This window comes from Gadus morhua, chromosome 11 (assembly GCF_902167405.1).
Source record: "Gadus morhua chromosome 11, gadMor3.0, whole genome shotgun sequence".
NCBI classification, from domain to species: Eukaryota; Metazoa; Chordata; class Actinopteri; order Gadiformes; family Gadidae; genus Gadus; species Gadus morhua.
This window is the reverse complement of record NC_044058.1, coordinates 14,397,502-14,421,370: the sequence shown is the minus strand read 5'-3', so window position 1 is coordinate 14,421,370 and position 23,869 is coordinate 14,397,502. Positions and strand designations below refer to the sequence as shown.

Genomic DNA, 23,869 nt, shown 5'->3' with positions numbered 1-23,869 from the left:
CCTTGATGTATTTTAGATAGTGCTTGGATCTGTGCAAAAATTCTCATGTGTCTTCAGGAACATGTTTGAGACCTGGCAAGTGTGGGCCAGTGTAAGACATCATTGCCTCAGTACTACCGTTCATGGAAAGTAGTGGGTCAGGATCCAGAAACAGGCTTCTGTGTATAAACTCCCACGCCCTGTGGTGGCCAGGTGCCTTCAGGTTGACCGCAGTCACCAAGACTGCTGACTATTTTTTTCCATAAACGTCCCTTTCAACTTTCTCAGTGATGTCCCCCAAACGTGAAATTCCAGCTGCAACATAGATGCAGGATAAGGAAAATAGGGTAATGAACATCTTCTCTCAGATTCAGTTCATCAACCAGAGGTCTTGATGAAATACCCTGATGACAGTCTTCATTCAATTGCCCGTGACTTCACCTGGAGACATCTTGAGGTTTTATAAGTAGCCTTCCGTTGTAAAACTAGGCGTCCGGTCGTTGACGATGTCTCGTGAGGAGAACAGGAGGCAGGCCTCTGGCTGGGAGGTGGTGGGAGACCGGGGGCTGGTGAAGAAGAGAGAGAGACACCGGTGAGAGGCAGACCGCTGCAAAGGAGTCTCAGGAAGTAGGAGGAGGTGGAAGAGTGACAGACATACTCCTGTGTCTAAGCCAGTCATACAAAAAGTTATTTCTCAACAGATCCAGACCTCTGCTGATTAGAAATACCGCTGCTGGACTTTGTTTATCAGTGTTTTTAATTGCTTAACGTTGGAAAATCCTCTTTCTGATAAAAGGTAAGTTATCTACTTTCTGATCATTTGCACTGCAGGTTATGAGGATTTTAATGTGTGCATAAAACAGTAGTCTATCTCCAAATAATTGATAAGAAAAACATTCTATAGAATTTAGAAAGAAAAGGTTGCATTTAACCGATTGCACTGTGGATAAACAATACACACCTGTTTTCATTTTGTCGTTGCGCAAGCTTCCACATGCATAATGAAAAGCCATTACAGATGAACGTGTAAAACAGCAGTTATAAAAAGTGGAAGGTTCACGTTTGAAATGTTATGGTAAACAACTCCAGCAAGTTCATAAACTATACAATATATGCACTATCACACATGAACAAAAACAATTCAAATTATAATAATGGGAAGGATACAACTTTTTATATATTTTTTAATCAGTTTTAAATTTGAACTAGGTAGTTTTTTTAGCCACCGCATTAAGCATTTTAATTTAATTCGCAACCTCCGGTTCACAAATGCTACAAAGATCTGTAATCAGAATGTCTTTAAACATTAAACACAGTTGAACATTTGATCAACTGTCAAGGCAGACAGATCATGTGAAAAAAACAGATGAGATTAAAAGCATTAGGATTTCTCATTACGTAATTTGGATAGCAATTTTGGACAAAATAATCGTACATTTTGCATACAAGAATGATCCGTTTTTTATTTGATCATATTATAATATAGTATATATACAAAGCCAATTTGCATCATTTCAATGGAGATATTGACAGCACACACACGCACAGGAGCAGACAAACTGGAAAGCACCTTGCGAGTTTGACCCATGTCTCAGGTCAGCCACTGTCCCAAGACAGTCTCTCCTCTGTATGTCTCTGACACATTGATCGCATGCTCTGCCCAGCAGTCTGTCTGGTCCTGACGAGACCTCTGTAAGATGACGGTCCCCGTACTGCCATGTTCTTCCCATTTCCCATTTCTAAATCCAATTCCTAAACATGAGACATCCCCTGGGATTAGAGTCTCTTTGGCCCACCAACCTTCGGTAGCAGGGCTCTGACCCTTCCAGGGTGGCTGTGACAGCTAACACATCGCTCTCGGGGACCTCGCTGGGGAAACCGTCTGCGCCAGGCTTCTTCAGTCTGAACTAAATCACCCATGCAGTCAGCCACCACCAGGCTGATTTAAAGAGAACGAACACGGCACAGTAGCTCTCACCGTAGAGCCCCTGCTCCGCCTTTTGCAATGAGGCTACAGTAGAAATAGGAAAGACTTTCGGGGGTTGATCAAACTGACAAGAGGTGAAAGTGTTTCCTGTGTCTCCTGTAGCCTCATAATAAATGTATGTGAGCTAGTAGATCTACTACAACTACCTTACCCTTCCAAACCACCAGATCTACTGCTACTACTATTATTACTACTACTACTACTACTACTATACTATTACTACTACTACGCGTACTACTACTACCATAATACCAAATCTTCCTACTACAAGGCCATCTACTACTACTACTACTACTATACTATTACTGCTACTACAACTACTACTAGGAGGCCTAATAGTACGGTAGTTCCTACTACAAGGCCATCTACTACTACTACTACTACTATACTATTACTGCTACTACAACTACTACTAGGAGGCCTAATAGTACATGTATTTTCAGAGAAAATAAATTTATTTTGAGAAGTTGGCCTTTGGGGTTCTCGGGTGTGAGGGCCACGGGGGACGTCCCGCTGGGCCCATGTGTGTCCCGCTGGGCCCCTGGGTGTCCCGCGGGGCCCCTGGGTGTGTCCCGCTGGGCCCCTGGGTGTGTCCCGCTGGACCCCTGGGTGTGTCCCGCTGGACCCCTGGGTGTGTCCCGCTGGGCCCCTGGGTGTGTCCCGCTGGGCCCCTGTGTGTCCTCCTGGGCCCCTGGGTGTGTCCCGCTGGGCCCCTGGGTGTCCTGCTGGGCCCCTGGGTGTGTCCCCCTGGGCCCCTGGGTGTGTCCCGCTGGGCCCCTGGGTGTCCTGCTGGGCCCCTGGGTGTGTCCCCCTGGGCCCCTGGGGGTGGTGATCCAGCATCTCCTTTTTATGGTGACTGTGTAGCCCCAGCTGTCTGCGGTCAGGATGAGCTCCCAGGTCCTGGGCGTGTTGTGTCTGCTGTGCTGCTGTGAAGCAGCTCTGCTGGACAGACGGCTCCCCAGAGCCATTTTAGCCGGTGCACAGAACCTGACCTCCGCTTCTAACAACTCAGCAGGTGGGTCATCAAATGGGGTTGGATTTGGTATGTGTATGTGTGTTTGTGTATGCAAGTGCGTGCCTGTGTGTGCGTGTGTCTACATGCTCATGTTTGCGCGTGTGCATGTGTGTGTGTGTGCATGTGTATGTGTGTGTGTGTGTGAGACCTCCATTCCAAACAACTCAGCAGGTGGGTCATCAAATGGGGTTAGGTGTGTGTGTGTGTGTGTTTCTGTGTGTGTGTGTATGCGTGTGTGTTTATGTGCGTGTCTGTGTCTTTCTGCCAATACTGTAGTTTCACCCATGAGCTGAAATGATAGCACTGCACAGTTTTTCCGTGTTTATGTCGTCAGCGAGCTAAACTATTTTCAATTGCGCCATGGGTGAGCAGGTGACACATGTTTGTGCTGCCAGCTGCACATCGGTGGGTCAGAGGATCTCCAACCCCCCCCCCTGCTACCCCATGATTTACCACAGAGACCCCCTGCAGGGGCGTCCCCCTGGACTTCGCCTTCGTCATCGACAGCTCCCGCAGCATCCGGCCCCGGGACTACGAGAAGGTCAAGGCCTTCATCCTGGACCTGCTGCAGTTCCTGGAGGTGGGGCCCGACGCCACGCGCGTGGCCCTGCTGCAGTACGGCAGCGTGGTGCAGAGCGAGTTCCCCCTCAACGCCCACGCCTCCCGGGCCGAGGTGGAGCGGGCGGTGCGGGCCATGCAGCACCTGGCCTCGGGCACCATGACGGGACTGGCCCTGCAGTACACCATGGACACCGTGTTCACCGAGGAGCAGGGGGCGCGGCCCGCCGGCCTACTCATCCCCCGCATCGCCATGGTGGTGACCGACGGCCGGCCCCAGGACACCGTGGAGGCGGTGGCGGCCGAGGCCAGGCGGGCGGGCGTTCAGATCTTCGCCATCGGCGTGGGCCGCGTGGACATGAAGACGCTGCAGGCCATCGGGAGCCAGCCGCACTCTGAGCACGTGTACCTGGTGGCTAACTTTAGCCGGATACAGACCTTGAACGCTGTGTTCCAGTCCAAGCTGTGCGGAGGTGAGTGTCCTTTCACGCCGATGTGCCAGTGAGCATCCTAGAACATTGTGGGTCAATATCAAAATGGGATGACGCTCCTACGCTGCCGCTCACATTCGCTCTCGGCCCATCTGTTCAACTCTCCAGCATTCTCTCTCTCTCTCTCAATCTCCCTTATTCCGGCATCAGACTATACAAATTCACACCGATTTTGACGCCATTATTCAGACTGGCAGGTCTTTGAGCATCACAGGTGTTTGTTAATGACGAAAGGTCGGACAAAGTGTAGTGTGACATGGTCACAGCTTGAGCTGTGGCATCTGGGACGCCCCAAAGATACTCTTTCTTGACGTTGACCCATAGAATGACAGAGTGAGCTCTGGTGCACGTATTGAAACATAGCAAAGAGAAAGAGGGAGATTGTCAAGGGGAAGATCAAACCCAGCAGTGGAATGTTTACACAATTTTTTTACGTTAAGGATAGACAGCCTGTACTGATGCCTATTTATTTATTTACTTATTCTTATTTTTTTATATTTGAGCATTCCCCACTGAGCATCTTCTTTAGCTTTTGTCCAAATAAAAAATGTAAGCAATGTAAATAAAGTAGAGATGCAGGTAAGAAGCCCCCAGCCCCTGGGAACATAAACAGTCACAAACAAACAGATAAATCAGTTTGTGACTCTTCCTGCTCCCGTACTTTGTTTCTCCAAATCAAACTTTTCTCCAGCCCCTCTGTCTCCTGCATCTGTCTCTCTGCCTCTGTACGTTCTCTTCATCCCTCTCCCCCTTTTTTGAAGTATTCCCCCATTTACAAGTGCATTTATGCATGCGTTTGATGATCTCTGCTTGTGTATGTGCTGTGTGTATTTGTGTGTGTATGTGTGTGTATGTGTGTGCACGAACACGTGCATTAGGCTCAGACATGTGTGAGATGACGGATCACCAATGCCAGCACATCTGTGTGAGCTCCCCGGCCTCCTACAGATGCAAGTGCAGGTTGGGCTACACACTGAACACAGACGGAAAGACGTGCACAGGTGATGGTTATTTCTTCTTCTAAAGTCATTGCACTTTTGGAGTGAGGAGTGAGATGGTTTTCCAATCAGATGTTAACTAAGTAAACAGTAGCCCATGGATATGGTCCCAGGGATGCATTCATAAAAAAACATGGCTTTGATAGAGAGACCATGGGCCATATTCCAACGAGGCTGTATCACATCGTATTATTTGTTCTTCCCACCATAGCCGCGTTCTGTGCTGTGACCGACCACGGCTGTGCACATATCTGTGCTGATCTGGTGGCCAGATACGAATGCCGCTGTCGCCCGGGCTTCCAGCTCAACACAGACCTGAGGACATGCAGCCGTAAACACCACCCGAACACAACACCTGAACTATCCCTTCCTTCCTCTGTCCTCCCTCCAGGCTTCCATCATCCTGCATGCTTCCAACGGATTTATAGCAGTAATATGATAGCAGTGATAGTAACAATAACCTAGCGAGGGGGTAGGTTATTATGGTGGTAATAACTGTGTAAAGAATAGAAGCAGCAATAGTACTATTAATAGTAGTAGAGAACGGGGATATGGGTTGATGAAACTATTGCACATCCTACTCTACAGGAACAGACTATTGTGATCTGGGTAACCATGGATGTGAGCAGGACTGTGTCAGCACGCCAGAGTCCTACATCTGCCGGTGTAAGAAGGGTTACATTCTTAGACTGGACGGCAAGACCTGCAGCAGTACGTTCTGTTATGATTATTATTATTATTTAATAAGAAAGTTGATGTTCAGAATTATTTATATTTTTGCATTCAGAAACAGGGATGCCATACAAACAGTGTTTTTATAGAAACCCTGATGTTATATAAATGGTTATATTGATGTGTATATCAGGATTGTTTTATGTTTTGTTGGCATGTGACTTTTGCGCTGGACATCTTTATGAGTTTTCAAATATTCTGAAAGCCTCTTGCAGGGCATCATTGGCCCCCGATAAGCCAGTACGATTTATTCTCCTCACTTGAAGCATCCTGTCTTTCCTTGCCCAGAGGTGGACCACTGTGGTGATGGTAAACACGGCTGCGAACACGAGGCTGTCAACATGGAGGACTCCTGTGTGTGTAAATGCAGAGACGGATTCAAACTCAGACCGAACGGGAAGTCCTGTAAGAGTGAGTACAGGGACAACTGCTTTGTAAAGGGCACATGTCACATGGTTAGTGTAGGAGCTGCACCGGTAACTACACACCCTTCCAGGAAACCCTGACTAATCCCCAGTGACTGTTGTGAAGGCTGATGGGAAACAGTGGTTGTAGAAATGTCAAGTATAAACCTGCATCTGTGCAGTCTTGGTATGACCGCTTTTTAACCTTGAGCACTTGGTCCTGGATGTAGAGTAAACCCAGAGTTGAAATTCGACCTACATATAGTAATAAGGCGTCTTTAGGTGTCCTGTTCCAAGTGTTTACATGTAGACTGCATCAGCCTATATATAAAGGCAATGAGGTCTATAATAGACTATGCAACGGTACCATGATGAACTGACTATTTCTGGTGACATAACCTGTAACCTCACAACCTACAGTGTGGCTACATTGTACACTACATGCAACATGTTTCAGTTGGACTCTGATTGAACTCCCTCTGGTTCCAGGGACGGATCCCTGCGCCGATGGTCCACACGCCTGTGAGCAGGAGCACCTCAGCAAAGGGGACTCCTGCGTGTGTAGATGTAGGAAAGGTTATGTTCTCCGACCAGATGGCAAGACGTGCAAGAGTGAGTGTACAACTGCCTCCTCAAAAGGGTTCATCGGGGCATGGGGCTCAGGGGCTGTGGGGTACTTAGGGGTACAATCCCATTCACTGCAAGTTTAGGACGAAAACAACCATGGATATTTGTAATTTCATGAATGGCTTCAGTGTACAGAAGCACATTTCTCGTTATTATGCGTTAGAACATGTGGTGCTCGCTGAGTTCCTACGTTGTTCTGATGGTAGTTATTCATTCCAGAGGTGGACCACTGTGCTGATGGTAAACATGGCTGTGAACAGGAGGCTGTTAACATGGAGAACGCTTGCGTGTGTAAATGCAGAGATGGATTCACACTTGGACCGGATGGGAAGTCGTGTAACAGTGAGTATAAACTGACCGTGTTTAACTAAATCGCACTTCAATTGCATGGTGTGTCCTGGATGCTAAAATCCATTAGGTTCCTGAGAAACAGAATGCATTATCATAATGATTAACAATGTACCATGTATATTAAGAAATGACTATCAATTTAAATCATGAATGTACAATCTCATGGTCTGTCACGCCTTGATCTGTCTAATCTCTTCAGGATACACCTCAGTTCAATCTGATCCATTATTTGAAATATTATACTTGGAAAAAAGACAGAGTACATTAGAAAAACAAATTAACCTGCATAACAAACCCTGTTACCCACCATACTGCACGGTCTCTCCCAACCCCCTCCCCGCCGCCATAACCTATCTCTGTGTCTGCTGGGTTCCTACTGGCTGAAGAAGGAAAGAGCTGCAGAATCAGTTCTTTCTTGGAAAAGATGTTATCACACTTGAGGCCATGCGCTGCGCTACATGACGCTGTCTGTCCTCTCCGACAGAGACAGAGTGCGGGAACGCTGTCATGGACCTGGTCTTCATCATCGACGGCTCCAAGAGCCTGGGGCCCATCAACTTCGAGCTGGTCAAGGGCTTCGTCAACGCAGTGGTGGACTCCCTGGACGTGTCCAGGAACGGGACGCGCGTGGGCCTGCTGCAGTATTCCACCAAGGTGCGCACCGAGTTCACGCTGGGCCGGTATGCCAGCGCCGGGGACGTGAAGGAGGCGGTGTCCCGTGTGCAGTACATGGGCCGGGGCTCCATGACGGGCATGGCCCTGCGCCACATGTTCCAGACCAGCTTCACCGCCAAGGAGGGCGCTCGGCTGGGGGTCCGGCACGCCACCATCGTCCTCACGGACGGACGGTCCCAGGACGACGTGGTGGAGTGGGCCAACAAGGCCAAGAACGCCGGTACGGCTCGTAGCCTTGGTGCTGCTGGCTGCAATATATAAAATAATAAATGGAAGCGTATGTATGCCTACATGCCTTGTGTGTTTGATTTGATCATCAGCATGTTTGAAAACTTTAGGAGGAACCCTGTGCTAAAAAATAACATTAGAAGTTATAAGAATTAAACCTCCACAGGGGGAGGTGAAAAAGTCTGGGGCCAATTGATCACTGTTTCAATCTGGGCATTTGCATTGGTGTACTTTATGTAACTGTTAATATAGTTATATTAATACAGTTGTATAGTTATAATGTAACTCTTCTCTACAACGTTTTTTAGCCTATGTATGTTTTGTATAGAGATGTTGGTTTTGTTGTTTTACTTCATATTACCTTTATTTCTGCATCTTTTTTTAACATCATTATTATTATTTGATTCCCTTTCAGGAGTAACCATGTATGCTCTGGGTGTGGGCAAAGCCATTGAAGAGGAGCTCAAGCAGATTGCCTCTGAACCAGATGAGACGCATGTTTTTTATGCTGAGAACTTTGATCAAATGGGAGAAATCACAAACCGCTTGAAGTCTGGGATATGTCAAGGTATTTCCTTCAGAGCTTTAATCTCAATTTAGTCATATGATGAGAATAAATTATCGTATTTCGTTTTTTCCTCAGGGGATAAGATGCAATCCTCCATCTTCAGAAATAACGTATCAGAAGAAATTACATTTCTCATAAGATCTTAAAGTGAAAGGTTTCCTCCATTAAGCTGCCCCCTAGTGGTAATATATGGTGGCTACATATGGACGTTGCGAAGCTGAATTCGGGTAAATTCTGATAATTGGCCCGATAGACAATCTCCTCATTAGTATACATTTACATCATACGCTTAGCCAGACTTATAATAACCATTAGATGATAGGACGCTCTAACAACTACTCTACACTCTCAATGTCGATTTGAATGCCTGAGAGTTCATTTAAAGATTTATTTTTCCTAAATGGACATTTTGTGCTTCTTCCAATAGACAAGCCATCGTATGCAGACCCGTGCCAGTGTGACAATGTGGTGATGTTCCAGATGCAGGCCACAGAGAAAATGATAATGCTGACACAGGACAATATCCTTTTTCACTATAAACCATTATGCCAAATAGTATAGTGGAACATAGGCAGCAAATGAAATGTGGATATACCTGCTAGCTGGCTTGAGTGCAAACGTTTACCGGGGGGGCCGTCCCATTGTGGTAAACATTGCCACATTACAAACATGACCTTGTTGGCTGTGAGGTTATTCTGTGTCGATAAGTTATTCATTCAAGGAGTAATTGTTAAGGAGGACTATTTATATAGTGTGAACTAAACAACTTAAGTTCTGTGGTCAACACTGCAGGGGCCAAAAGGCTAGATAGCAAGGACCCTCTTAAAGTCCCTATCATCTCAGTTTTTTTAAGGATGGATTAATTAATTGAATAGACCTGTATCCAAATAAAACATATATAATAAACATACATAGAGAAATTTGACAAAGGAGAACAACAGTCAATGCATAATAGTATTTAGCAAAGTTCCCATTTTACCAAATCTGCTGTTTCGGTGTGTGTGTGTGTGTGTGTGTGTGTGTGTGTGTGTGTGTGTGTGTGTGTGTGTGTGTGTGTGTGTGTGTGTGTGTGTGTGGGTGTCTGTGTGAGTCTGTGTCTGCTCAAAGCTTTCTTTAACATGCCTACTTGAAGCCATGACACTCAGGCTGGAGAATCTGGAGCGCCAACTTCGGCACAAGTGAAACTACTCATCGTTGTTCTCCGGCACAATGGATTCCTCGACACCATCGTACCACTTAACCAATCAGAATGACAATCCTTCTGTCTCTTGTATTTAAACTGTATGTCTTTTTGTGTTTTTAATCTACCCAAGACAATTCTTTAATTCATCAATTTGCAAACTACAGTTTTTAAGTTAGCCTGGGAACCGGCTGCCACCTTATGCTTTATGCTTTATGTCTAGCATATGGTCGCCCTCCCACTCATTTCTAGCAGACCTTACCGGGGTCGGGCCAATCACAACCGTTTATCTAATATGGGGCGTGTTTGATATGTTGACAGTACAGAGGAGCGCCCTATGGGAGCGCCGTTGAGGCATTTTCATAAACAACCAAGATGGATGCCGCTGATGTGTCACTGCTCTGATTGGTTGAGGGTCTATCCAATGCATTCAGAGCCGTTCTGGTCTGCGCCCCCGATTAGGCCACTTGGAAATCTGGAATTAACTCTTAGATCCCAGGCTTAATCGCATTTGAAAATGTATCTGGCGACGCCAGGCTATATTATAATGGTACATATTTTACATTTAAAGTATTTATGTATAATGAGAAAAAAGTGACAACAGCTGTTGTCTGTACTTTGTATATAAAAATAAATGCATTTTTTATCACTTTTGATGTGTGTTGTGGACATTTTAATCGTCACTTTAATATATAATTATAAACAAATTATATTAACCTTGTTTATATAATTACTAGTCAAATTAAAAGGAATTGTATACATTATCCTTGGACCTAGAGATACCTCCCCTCCTCTCTCTAACTGAGAGGTATTAAGATAGTTGGCATCTGCATTGCCAGTAAAGCCACGAAGTCTGATAGTAATGCCAATCGACAGACTTCTTTGTTGTGTAGGTTCCTTTAATGTCTTGCAGACTTGCAGTAATATCCAATTCACACAGAACTGTATTGCAATTTAACTTGGCTTCCCTCGCCATGGCTGATTTCAGCCATGACCAATCTCATCTAAAAAAAACAAACTAATCTCTCCACGATGGTCACTCCAACTCACCTTTGTTACCTTTGTATTAACTACCCTCAATGCAAAAGTTTCCCCATGAGAATCTTGTCAACCCATTGTCTCACGGAATGACTGCTTGGTAACTTTGCTGCCTGTATCTTCCCATGATCATGCAAAAAAAAAGTTTTTTTGCTGGCCAAAGTGTCTTTAAAATAAGTTATTTTTCATCAATTTTACGTGGTGAAACAACAGTGCTCCCCATCTGACCTTATCATAGGTTAATGGTATGACACTACCTCTGCTGAAGCCTTTATAGCCCAGGCAGTCCAACTACTGTAGCACCGATGGTCAGCCTTGCATTGACCATTTCAGAATCCTACTCTGTGGGTCTTGCGAAGCAGTAAAACCAGTTAAGAGTAAACCAAACAAAACAAGGTTAGGACGGGTTGGGACGACTCCAAAGAAAATCCTGAAGTAAAGAATGCAGACACAGATAAGAATCTGGTACTTTGTTTAATGATTTCCTTTGACAGTATGTGCCCATTCCATTTGAAATCCTAAATAGCAAAATATTAAGTAAAGACTTTTATGTGGATTTTTCACCATGCGCATCATTATTGAAATCCCATTTATTTAACACTGAATAAAGATAAGATGACGTGTAGAATGGTAAAGAATCCTCTTCATGTTGTTAAATAGGGGGAGGAGATCCCAGGCCCTGCCTCCTCGCCCTCCCCCTCCTCTTCCTCCTCCTCCACCTCCTCCTCCTCCTCCTCCTCCTCCTCCAGTCACCACGAGAGTGTGGAAGCCCGTCAGCAGTGACTGTTCCTCAGTTAGCCAGTGTTGCTTTGCGAGGGCTGTGAGTCAGTGGGGGCTGAGAGGGCAGCAGGCCATGCATGCAACACACGACCAGACGAGACAAGGGGGGACACACAACAGTTTCTCTTAAGGAACGTAAAGAGCTGCCACATGTGTTCTCTCCCTTGACCGTTCTCCTCGGCACCAACGGGAAGCAGCTGGGGTGCTTTGTGTGTTCCACAAAGGTTTCAAATAACTCCAGGCTCAACTCTTGAGGTACCCTCTGCCTCAGCATGGGCTGTTCGTCGTCCAGCGCGCAGGTTGTGGATGAGGAGAAGAGACCGGTCAGCAAGTTGGTGGAGAGCAATGGGAATACCGTGGGTAAGCATGAGAATGTGTACGTGTGTGACTTTTGCAACACAGGGATCACATTACCATTCCAATCCCTTTTTAGACCCCTGTCCCATTTCCTTCTGGGCTTAATGTTTCATATCCTCCTTGTTTAAAGGTCTTTATGCAATGATAAATACATGCTTCCTTACTGCATGAACACAGGCTAGGCTCTTCTGTTTTTCCACAGCAATGCCTTTACTAGGGGGGTGTGCCTACGCCTATAGTACACCGTGTGCTTTCTCCCCAGCTCATGTGTATCCTACTTCTCTGTGCCTTCAAAAAAGATTGGAATCAGGCTGTGGGACTTCACTGAGTTTACAGTAAAGTAACGTCTTTAACTCATCATGGCATCTTTGCATTTATAGTTCCGAGCATTAAGTTCACAAGGCACCGGGCAAAAGTGTTTTCCTCTGCACATTCCATGAATCTAAAGGGGCCGTAGTTTAGGAGCTCCTCAGACCTGCTTGCTCTGGGAGCCGAAACAAGCTCCACAGGGTTCACCTCTAGCCTAAGGCAGAGGTTCTGACCTGACCTGTTTCTTATGTTACAGAGCCCCACATTCTTGTACCATTGTACCATTTTGTTTAACACAGGAATGCAATCCGATAGCTGCATCACTCGCCATGCATTGAGTCTATATCCCTTGCAGCTGTATTTTTGTATTGCGTGTGAATGTTCAGTCCTACCTTTGTGTAATGAAGGGGAGGTTCTGTTTTACCATGTAGAGCCCATGTTTGAATCTTATGTAACCACCCGCTGGCATGTGTGACACAGGACATGATTGTCTATTCATGGGTCAGTCCGTCTGGCACAGGGCTACTGCATAGCCTGGCAGTGTGGGATGGTACCATGTCTTCACGTACAGTATGTATTCCCATGAACACCGCCCTGTGTTTCAACACAGGGGACACGCAGAGTACATACTCAGCATGAGTACCCTCCCATGGGCCGCTCCACGCAGATTTATCAACATGATGTTCAGAGCTGCCATGCAATGCTTTGACGAACAGGACGCTTGAAGCAAGCAACCACTTGATCTTTTAAAAAACAATATCGATTTCCCCGAGTCAGCTTCTGACAGAAGCCCGCTGATGTCATCACAACAACCAGGAGTGCCCAATCACTCACACACTTGCATGGATCTCAGAATACAGCAGTGCACCATGGCTGCATCTCCAATGAGTGCAGTGCGTTCACCAGCAACACCATGGTGCTCTGTGTAACTCCTCTCTGACTCCCACCTCACAAGCGTGCCACCTGACAAAATGCCACGTCTCATCGTCATGTCCCGGGGCATTACATCACACGGACCAGAAGACTGCACTTATTGTGCGGTTTTCCCTGGCGGGCTTCTCTAATGGCCAATGCATGGATGGGTTATACATTATACATGATGGAGGACTGTCTCCACACCAGCTACAAAACCATCTGCTTGTCCCATCCTCTGTCTACCCCCCCCCCCCCCCCCCCCCCCCCCCCATTCCCCTAGCACTCACGCATCCTCTAGCCACCCCATTGTTTTGACTGGGCTCTCCGTCATCTTTGGCTGCTGAATCGTGTTGACACACAGGTCATCCATGCCCGCGAGAGAAAGAGAAGCTGCCTCTGTCCCATCCCAAACACAACCCCTTGTTAAAATACAAGGGGTTCACCAGACAAGAGTGTTTTACAGTGTATGTGTGAGAAAGACTGAATAAGGAGGGAGGCGTGCCAGACAGTGGCGTAGAGAATCGGGGGTGCCAGAGAGAAGGTAGAGGATGGGCAGGCATGATAGACAGTGCTTAACACATCCTAGAGGGGTTGTATTCAAATAGAGGCAAAAACAATTTCTCAAGGGACATTTCTGCAATTCCAAGAGTTTTTTGTAATTCCTGGATGCACTCAGTCAGACTTGTTCCAGATGCTGCTGGTTGACTTTCACCCGCCACTCCGTCTGTCGGTAATCTACTCCTGGAACCAATAACCGGTAGTCCAGGGGTACTTGTGTGCCGTTGTCTTTCATACAGACTTCCCACAACAAAAAAATTCTATGTTCACACTAAAACACATTTCCATATCTTTTTTTATCTCACTCACTGGAGTCTTTCAACCGCATCTACTCGGCTGATATTTATTTCTGTTTATCGGCTCGTTTCCTGCAGCGTGAGAGCCTGTTGCATTCCCTTCCGCTCAGTGCGCCCGACTCTGTTCATCCCGTCTGTCAAAACGATGAAATCAGGAAGCCGCAGCCAACCCAAACCGGCCCGAACCATCCATGCATTCACCGAGCTGAAACAAACACGTCCCTACCTCCGTCACACAACAGCCACCAATGCTTTCCACACTGTTTGCGCTAATAGTATAATTTTATTTAAAAAGGGGATATTGTGATACAAGACAAACCGAGGTTGTTCCTCTTGTAACAGTTTATATGTAACGTGTTGTTCTCTGAGCTACTGGAATTTCAGGCCGAGAGGTGGTTATGTAGATAGACCAATAGCTCTACTGTGCACCATTTATCTGAGGGTAGGAATAGAATAGTAGGAAGACATGTTGAGTAATAAGGAGCGGTGGGAGCATTTAATTTCCTCCTTCAGCGCATTTCTCGCCTCAGGACGAGAGACCAACGCAGGCTGCAGTAAATAAAACTGTCAGCTGCGGAAATTAAAGAATGTTCTCTGTAGCAACATGCTTAAAAATGATAAAATTATAGCTTACTATTACCTTACTTGATCTCTTCCTGTACATGCTTCTGGGGCCTCCTAGACGCACACAGGATAATTGCATGAATCCATATAAAAGGAAAGAAGGGGTAGCCAACACGGTGACCGCGGGCACCTGGTCGCCCGCAGGGAGCATGTGTGTCGCCAGCAGGGCATGTTCTTTAAATAGCACAAAAAATATATAGATTGGAAAATTTGTGTTTATGTGTGGATAATGTATACAGTGTTTTCTTCTACATCTTTGCAATGTATTCACTTTCCTTAGATGCTGTGTGAAGACTGTTCCCTATCTATTCCTCCTTTATCACAATCATTTACTTGAAAGGTTGTCAAATGATGATTGTTGTTTAAATGAACCTTCCATTATTTTTGCTTAATTGTCATGGGAAATCTCGGAAGAAAAATAACTAACCAAGAACTGACTTCAATCTATCACTTTGTAAAGCATTAAACAATGGGTCACCAAAAGCATGAATCCATTGACCATACTACTAAACTATACAAGAGACAAGGGTCATTATAATATGTTTAATGTTGTATTCTGTCTCTCTTGATTAAATTGTAGCAAACGGCGCCATCCTTGAAGACTCAAGGATCATTGAGGATCAGGTACTGCTGCCTGGGCAGACTTTCCTATCGGAGGTCGGTGGACCTAGTACCGAGGATGAAGCAGAGGAAGTGCTAATGGGCCTGGAGGCCGAGGAGGACCTGGGCTCTGGGGAAGACCTTCTTGCTGCTCTTGTGCCAGAAGAAGAACCACAACCAGAACCATCTGAAGAGCCTGCTCCCTCTGATGAACCAGCAGCATCCCAAACCCTTGTGACGATAGTGGAAGCACTGTTGCCGTTGGATGAAGCAGGCACTAATGAACCTGCAGCTTCAGATGCACCTTCTGAGGTGGAAGCCATTATTGAGAGCACAGAGGAAGTCCTGGCAGTGGAGCCTGATGTATCTGTTATCCAGGATGAACCTCCTGCGCCAGTTCAGGCCAAAGCTGAGTTTGTTGCAAATGTGGAGGCAGAAATCCCAGCAGCGAATGAAACCCCTATACCAGCTCCAAGTGAAGTTTCAGCACCAGCTGCAATCATTTCAGCAGTAGAAGTTGAAACATCTCCGCCAGTTGAAACATCTCCACAACTTGAAACTACTCAACAAGTTGACGTTTCTGCAACAGAAGAAGTTTGCGCACCAGTTGATGTTCCTTCACCACCAGAAGTTTCAGCACCAGCTGAGGTTATTTCACAAATAGAAACCTCTGAACAAGTAGAAGTTTCAGCAGCAGTTGAAACACTTCCAGAAGCAGAAGTTTCAGCACAGGTAGAAGCCTATCCACCAGTTGAGGTTCCAGCAATAGTAGAAGTCCCTCCATCAGTTGATGTTCCAGCACCAGTAGAAGTCTCTCCACCAATTGAGGTTCAAGCACCAGTAGAAGCCTCTCCACCAGTTGAGGTTCCAGCACCAGTAGAAGCCTCTCCACCAGTTGAGGTTTCAGCACCAGTGGAAGTCTCTCCACCAGTTGAGGTTAAAGCACCAGTAGAAGTCTCTCCACCAGTTGAGGTTCCAGCACCAGTAGAAGTCTGTCCACCATTTGAGGGTCCAGCAGCAGTAGAAGTCTCTCCACCAGTTGAGGTTCCAGCACCTGTAGAAGTCTCTCCACCAGTTGAGGTTCCAGCACCAGTTGAGGTCTCTCTACCAGTTGAGGTTCCAGCACCTGTAGAAGTCTCTCCACCAGTTGAGGTTCCAGCACCAGTTGAGGTCTCTCCACCAGTTGAGGTTCCAGCACCAGTAGAAGTCTCTCCACCAGTTGAGGTTCCAGCACAAGTAGAAGTCTCTCCACCAGTTGAGGTTCCAGCACAAGTAGAAGTCTCTCCACCAGTTGAGGTTCCAGCACCAGTAGAAGTCTCTCCACCAGTTGAGGTTTTAGCAGCAGTAGAAGTCTTTCCACCAGTTGAGGTTCCAGCACTGGTAGAAGTCTCTCCACCAGTTGAGGTTCCAGCACAAGTAGAAGTCTCTCTACCAGTTGAGCTTCCAGCACAAGTTGAAGAAACAGTCCAAACCTTGGCCATTGATCAGTCAATAATCGATTTACAAATCGCTGCAGCTACAGTGCCAGAAGTCCTACTGATGTCTCTGGTTGCATTGGACAAAACAGCTGAGCCAGCTGTGTCTCCTGAGAAAGAGGCTCCAGAACAATCTGCCTTAGCAGCTGCTAAAGTACCACCTGCAGAACCCACACCTTAAGGTATGCAACAGCAAGACTGACAAAACACACACATCTTCATTCATTCATTTTAGGGTAAAATGATTCTTTCAATTACATCACTAAAACATGGTTCGATATTCATGCACTTTGTCTGCACCACGTGGTGTTGAGAAGATGTGGCATGGTGATCTCATCATTATCGAATATAAATAAACCAGTCGGCCAGTCGAGTGATGATAATAGTTGGTGACAGCTGTGAGGGGGGCGGGCTCAAGACAGTTGTTCATCCATTATTGATTGACCAGATTTAACGAAGCATCTGGTTACTGGAAAAACCTGTCCTGCAAATAGGACAGGATTTACAATATTAAGCCCACTTAAAAGTGCTTAACTTTCCTGATTGAGGTAGCAAGATGTTAGAGATGTTAAGGGAATAATCTGATGCATGGGTATAGTCAGAAAAGCAAAGGGAGATGAGTAATCACACATGTAGATATATATATATATTCAGATAGACATAAGGATACTGATGGTGGGTGTTGGTTTTACTCTTGGTTAATATATGTCCAACTAAACATTGAGGGATCTAAAGCTTTTCAAATGAGATCAGATGCTTTTCACATCCTAGTAAACAATCAATGTTCAATCACTTAGTCTAGGAAGCAAATCCATCTTCTTAAGTTAGTTTAGTAACATGTCACATGTAAATATCTTGTGTAACATGTCCCATTTACACCTTACCCCTTAGCTTAGGTACCGATGTCATTGTTACAGTGGTGATATTCAACACATAGATAGCAGCATCCCTGAAGGCAGGGTAACAAGTTAAGCATTCATCTGGTGATCTTGAACGATCCTTAATATTGATTGATTGATTACCTCTATAAAAATTGAGTGTGATGGGCTGAATTAGACGACAATAAGGGCAGCTATGCATGCACACACAGACACACACACACACACACACACACACACACACACACACACACACACACACACACACACACACACACACACACACACACACACACACACACACACACACACACACACACACACACACACACACCAAATACCAGAGAAGGCTAATAGTGCTCTGTATTGTTAATAGGTTGCAGGAGTGTTCCCTGTAGCCAAACAATGTTGTGTATGTTTTGAATAACACTGCCAGGGCTAGTGTTAATGCCATTTATAATCTAATCATGCATAGTAACAAGATGTAATTATGAACAAAAGAAGATATTGTTTGGTCCTTGCAATATGATTACATTTTAATACAGAAGTTATGAGGTTGAATAATTCATGCTTTTCAATACACCACCTCAGAAAAAAACGTGTATCTATGATACATCCTCAGTTGACAGTACAGACCCTTATCAAACTGAGACAACTTGAAAAGTTAATGCAACAGATTTACTATATTTGTTTCTATCTTGCCTTGCGGGTTGGTAAACATGCCCATGTTATCCATCTAAAGGAGTGTCATGCCAGGTTGAGAACTGTTAGTATTGAAGCTTCAGAAAAAGTGTGCAGTTTGCTCTAAAATCGCTGGCATTTCCAGAGAGTGTCTAATGTAGTAATTTATTTTCAGTGAAAGGACATGTTCACACACACATCCACGTGTGCATTTGGGTGCTGCTCACAAAAGTACATGTCTCCAGAGACACCTCTAAGAACAAGTTATAAGTAAACCGGTTAAGCAGGTTACATATGAAGGAATGCTGGCTACTCCTTTTATGGGATATGCAGAAGTCGTTGAGTATAATTACTGTCACTGAATGTATTGTGATGCCATTACATAACTGAGAAGTGATGACCTCAAACTTTCTATATCTGTTGTGTGCATTTCTTTTCTCATTATGTTTGTGTGCATTTGTGTGTATGTGTGCATGTGTGTGTTTGCGTGTGCCTGTGCGTGTGTGTATGTATGTGCGTGTGTGTTTTTGTGGGCATGTGTGTTTTCCTGTGCCTTTACGTGTGTTTGTGTGTGTGTGTGTGTGTGTGTGTGTGTGTGTGTGTGTGTGTGTGTGTGTGTGTGTGTGTGTGTGTCTGATGAGTAGGGACAAGGCTGTCAGCACCACAGGTTCTCTCCAGGAACGGTGAGCTCCACAAAGGAAGCCTGGTGAGGACGAAGACCAAATACATGTGCGCTGGATCTGTCCACGGATCACATACTGCACTCCCTCAACCGACTCTGAGATAAATAACAAAGAATGCCCTCAAGAGTCACAGACACCAAATTAAACCCTAATGTTTGTCCCTGTATGAAGAATTTAATTGGATGTTCAAATCAGAAAGAACTTTGTTGTCTGATCAAAGCTAACCCTAACCTAATCTAATATTGATCAACCTTTAAATATCATCATTGTACCACAGATGGCCGGCAATTGTTTGTCTTTACCCGTGAAACATATCCATTGCAGTAGTCATAGGAGCGCCATGCAGGAAGAAGAAAAAAAAACTCAGAACATGTACATTCATGTATGAATCAGTGGAAACTTCTGGGAGCTATAAAACACAGCAGCAAAACAAACATGTGGTTCTACATTGGTGAATATTCTAATTAAGTTCTTTACAGCTGTGATGTCACAGCATGTTTTGGAAGACCTCAAGTGCCTAAAGTAACATGCATAACAAACATGAATACTTAACACACATTAACAACTATTTTAAATATATTTTTTAATTGACATAATCACAACTGTATAAGGTCTGGTTCAAGGAAAACATGCCACGGATACAGCTACAGTGAATTAAGCAACACATTTTCATCAAGGCACCTGTTTCTTTGCATTTAAGATAATTTCTCACATGGTTTTTGTATGTATGTTGAATGCTCACGTTTTCTTAACATATATATGTTTAAGAGGTACCATGATTGAAACTTTGTTAATGAATCAATAGTAAAAGTTATTTTCAAAATGTGTTTTGTACTATTAAGAGGTACTGTATGCAGTTTTTCTGTAGAACGTCATTTGAGAGGTCTTAAGCACAGAGGATTCGGTTCATTTAGTAGTAGATACTGGGATGTCTTTATTGGGAAAATACCATTTGGCTGGAGGAGCTAGAGCTCAGAAATATGCCATCATATCTCGTCCAAATGATATTGAGAAACCTGGCATAGGCGTTGTCACTATGCACAACGGAACGGATTGGATTCTACAGCAGGAACAAATAACTCAGATAAAATTTGCATTTAGGGGATTTTGCTGACGCTTTTATCCAAAGCGACTTATTCACACATTCACACACCGACGGCGGAGTCAACCATGCAGGGCGACAGCAGCACATCAGGAGAAGTTAGGGTTATGTGCCTTGCTTAGGGACACTCGACGAGGAGCCGGGGATCGAACTAGCAACCTTCCGGTTACCAGTCAACCCGCTCTACCTCCTGAGGTCCTGAACACGCAAAGTGGATCATAATCTTATTTTTCAAAAAGGTAAAATGTTTGTTACTGTGACATGAGTCAAAGCGAGGTTGGAGTTTTGTAACATTGTTTGTTTTTTCTTTTTCAAGTGTATCAACAATGCCGCTAACCTTTTAGTGTGCAAAATAAAGCTTTATAGACTAATGAGGGACTTTCTGGTGTTTTTTTTCAGTTTTAATGTTGAGTGATAAAAGTTATTGGTAAAAGTAGCAATATTTAATTCTATGCAAATAACATAGGTTAATATTGAGTGTAGTGTATTTGTTAGATCATGAACTTACTGCATATATTTATATGTCTAACTTTATTTAAATTGCATACAAATAACAATTTCCAAAAATTCCAGTTGGTTATAACAGAAAAAAAAGTTATCTTTAGTGACGAGAAGGAATACAAAAACTTTTGTTCTACATTATTTTGTATAACGCCCATCATTTAACATGAGGTTCATTGGGGAGAGCTAAATCCAATCAATGTTTTATAACAATGCTAAAAAACAGGAATATTGTTGAATTTAACCCAATTTGGCAAATGCAGATTTAAAGCAGTGAGTCGTGGCGAGTTAGGATTAATAAGGACGTCTTCATGGTTGGTTCGATTAGGAACCTTCGGTCAAAGGGCCCAACACTGCCACCGCCTCAATCTCCACCAAGCCTCCCTTGGTTGACAACCAGAGAGACAGAGACAGGGACAGAGAGAAAAGGAAAGGGAAAAAAATAGGGAAAACTGTTTTACATTGTATTCGCACATCCAAAACTAACCAATGTAAAAGGTATTATTTCGGTGTCTTCAAGTTGCATGGGATCAGACATTCTAAGTAGACACTTTGATTAAATAATCTATGACCATGGACATCTATAGTAAGAAACATCCCCTTTAACACAGCTGGGAAAGCAATAGGGGTGCTGTGGTCAGATGGGACATCATCAAAGCAGTAAATGAGCAGCTCTTACCCTGGGAAGGGCAGCCACCTGGTAGGCAGCTCTGGCTGGAAAGTTGGTGCTGAAGACTAAACAGGAAAACAACAGTTTTCAGTGCTTGAAGACACAATTCATCACAGTATACAAAACCCTACATTCTTACACAACATTCATGTGTATTATATCTCACTATTCTCTCATTAACCTGAATATTTCTGATTATTTAGATAGTTCATGAACTAGTTTTACCCGGCCTGTCAGGCAGCAAGACAAAACTTTATTTGTTACAAGATACTGTGTTTACTCCTAGATATATAAAGCCTCCTCCAACTTGCCTTTTTCAGAGAGACTTAATTTTTACGAGTTAAATACTACCTGTTCCATTATTTGCAAATTAAAGTGTTCTTATCATTGTCATCATCCTACACATTTCCCCTTTAATTTATTCAGAACCTTTCTGTTGTGCTGATGAAACATAAATCCACGTAATCTTCTAGACCAGAGTGAAGACTTGGGGACAAGTCAATTGTTAGAGATGAGAGAACCAAGTCAAAAAATTAAACTCCTATGCATAGAAAAAGAACAATTCCATTTTGAAAAGAATGACATAATGAAAATGTCAGCCCAGAAATGTATTCATAACAAATGGATTCATTTTAAACATATTTAGAGAAACGTGTTTAAGTTTACAATGAATAATGCACTGCTGTTCATTGACTAGCTCCAGCGCACGTTGCTAAATGATAGCAACTCTCCACTCATTCTCCTCTGACCATGCATTTAATTGGCTTTGACCGCCATCAGTTCTCGGCAATTCCTCATTCGCCCTCTCACGTCGGACAGGTTCGAAATGATACTGCTGTGGGTCATCATACATATTATTTGTGGTTCTTGCCACCTCTTAGACGCCATAGTTCTAGTACTAGGCTGAGGCTACCATCCACCACGTCTCCCCAACGTGCCGTCATCGCCAAATGGCGTTAGAAAACACCCGTTACTGCCAAAAACGCCAAAGATTGGACTTTAACACTATTGGAGACATTTTATAAATGATACACATATTTTGAGTGCTTTATGTACCCATTAATCAAAACTTCCGGTTAAACAGCACGTAGGCCTTTAAGAGCAAAAACTTATCACAACATAAAAACATTTGACTAGATAGGTAAACTGTTCTGTACTTACACTGCTTGTAAACATCGTTGACTTTGGTGAAATCGTTCATGTCAGCCAAGAGCACAGTGGTTTTTACAACTAGGAAAGACAACAGACACGTTCAACAGTGCATGATGAGCACAGTATCTAACAATGGATACTCATGAACAGGATTCACTATAACTCCTCAAAGTTGGTTGTTCCCTACCATTCGCATACCCACAGGTAGCAGCTTTGAGAATCTCTCCCATATTCTCAAGGGCCTGTTTGGGGATTGCATTGGAGTGGTTAAAGGAGAACCGAGGGTAATAATACATAATTGCTCATTAATATGCTCATTATTTTTCCACAACACAATGTCTAAACAGTATATTAATAATATATTAAGTAGGTTGTATGTCTAATCCTTTACCAAATAAAATCTAGGAGGCAAGAACAGTTGTGTGGAACAGGTCAACACTGTAAATTCTCAGAGCATGTTAGCACATAGGGTCACCAGATTAACTCCACCTATATACATACAACCACGTGTAACACCCAAAACTCTCTGGAACAATTATATTTAGACACACGAGAGAAGTCTTGTGAGTGATCACCTGTTTGGTCTGGGCCTGGACGCCCCCTTCCACTAGCTGCCCACTGACAGGGTCCATGCCAAGCTGTCCTGAGATGTACATGGTCCGGTCTACCACTACTGCTTGGCTGGGGAAAACAACACAGCAAATCAGAGTGTTGAAATTGAACATTTAGTGTTTATAGTGCGCTCATACTAAGGGAACGGTATGCATATTATGTAGTTTGTGAATAAATCACACCAATGTAAAAAAACAGGATTCAGCCAAAGTAACCATCAGTAAAGACAATTATGTCTACTGCTAAGCAGTGGCAACAGCATAAGTCTCAATGTAAAGAATCGGGAAGGGGGATAACATGTATGAATGGGACACTTGGGACTAATACTCCTACGCGTCCATTGGATGACACAGTACACGCCCCCCAAAATAAGTGCACTGTATAGCTTGTTTCAAAAATCAATGTTTCTTATTACATAACGACGAGATGTGTTGTTGCTTGACGGACATTCATATACACCCGCGGTTTACAGAAAGAAAGATTGAGCAGAAATAAATAATAAAATCTTCTACCAACCCATGACCAAAATAAACTTTTACCTGTACGGACCGATAGCCGCAGGAGCGCTAGTTGTGTTGATGATTCTTCTTATAAGGGTAGCCATGGCGATACTAAACTTTTCTATACTCAGCAAGCTCCAAAAATTGCAGAAGTTCACAAAATCGAACCTGCTACACAGAAGAGACAGGCGTGGACTGGAGGTCAGACCATGGACCTATTAAATAGGCAGCAGTACCAGAGCTATTTCTCTGATTGGCTCTGAGCTGCACCCAAGACCTGCTTCTTTTACCGTAAATAGCACTGTTGGTAGAAAAACATTTTTTGTTTTGCCGCATTATAAGACT

At 44.2% G+C, this 23,869-nt stretch overlaps 3 protein-coding genes across 3 annotated transcripts; 2 read left to right on the top strand and 1 right to left on the bottom strand.

The window, feature by feature from the left end:
• Nucleotides 1-544: 544 nt before the first annotated feature.
• On the top strand, nucleotides 545-10,447 carry LOC115553249 (matrilin-2). Its single transcript, XM_030369353.1, has 13 exons — nucleotides 545-775; nucleotides 2,831-2,981; nucleotides 3,440-4,012; nucleotides 4,909-5,031; nucleotides 5,240-5,359; nucleotides 5,617-5,739; nucleotides 6,049-6,171; nucleotides 6,654-6,776; nucleotides 7,011-7,133; nucleotides 7,627-8,037; nucleotides 8,461-8,613; nucleotides 9,041-9,133; nucleotides 9,740-10,447. Exons 2-13 carry the CDS (start codon nucleotides 2,852-2,854, stop codon nucleotides 9,793-9,795), a joined length of 2,151 nt encoding a protein of 716 aa, XP_030225213.1. The 5' UTR covers nucleotides 545-775; nucleotides 2,831-2,851; the 3' UTR covers nucleotides 9,796-10,447.
• Nucleotides 10,448-11,563: 1,116 nt separating this feature from the next.
• Nucleotides 11,564-20,461, top strand: LOC115553901 (skin secretory protein xP2). Its single transcript, XM_030370430.1, has 3 exons — nucleotides 11,564-11,971; nucleotides 15,251-16,927; nucleotides 18,949-20,461. The coding sequence occupies exons 1-2, from the start codon at nucleotides 11,884-11,886 to the stop codon at nucleotides 16,924-16,926; spliced, it is 1,764 nt and encodes a 587-aa protein (XP_030226290.1). The 5' UTR covers nucleotides 11,564-11,883; the 3' UTR covers nucleotide 16,927; nucleotides 18,949-20,461.
• Nucleotides 20,462-20,601: 140 nt separating this feature from the next.
• Nucleotides 20,602-23,809, bottom strand: LOC115553902 (2-iminobutanoate/2-iminopropanoate deaminase). The gene is made up of 6 exons (XM_030370431.1): nucleotides 23,564-23,809; nucleotides 22,988-23,093; nucleotides 22,600-22,654; nucleotides 22,422-22,490; nucleotides 21,270-21,325; nucleotides 20,602-20,974 (listed from the first exon to the last, which is right to left on the bottom strand). The coding sequence occupies exons 1-6, from the start codon at nucleotides 23,626-23,628 to the stop codon at nucleotides 20,915-20,917; spliced, it is 411 nt and encodes a 136-aa protein (XP_030226291.1). The 5' UTR covers nucleotides 23,629-23,809; the 3' UTR covers nucleotides 20,602-20,914.
• Between the last annotated feature and the right edge of the window lie 60 nt (nucleotides 23,810-23,869).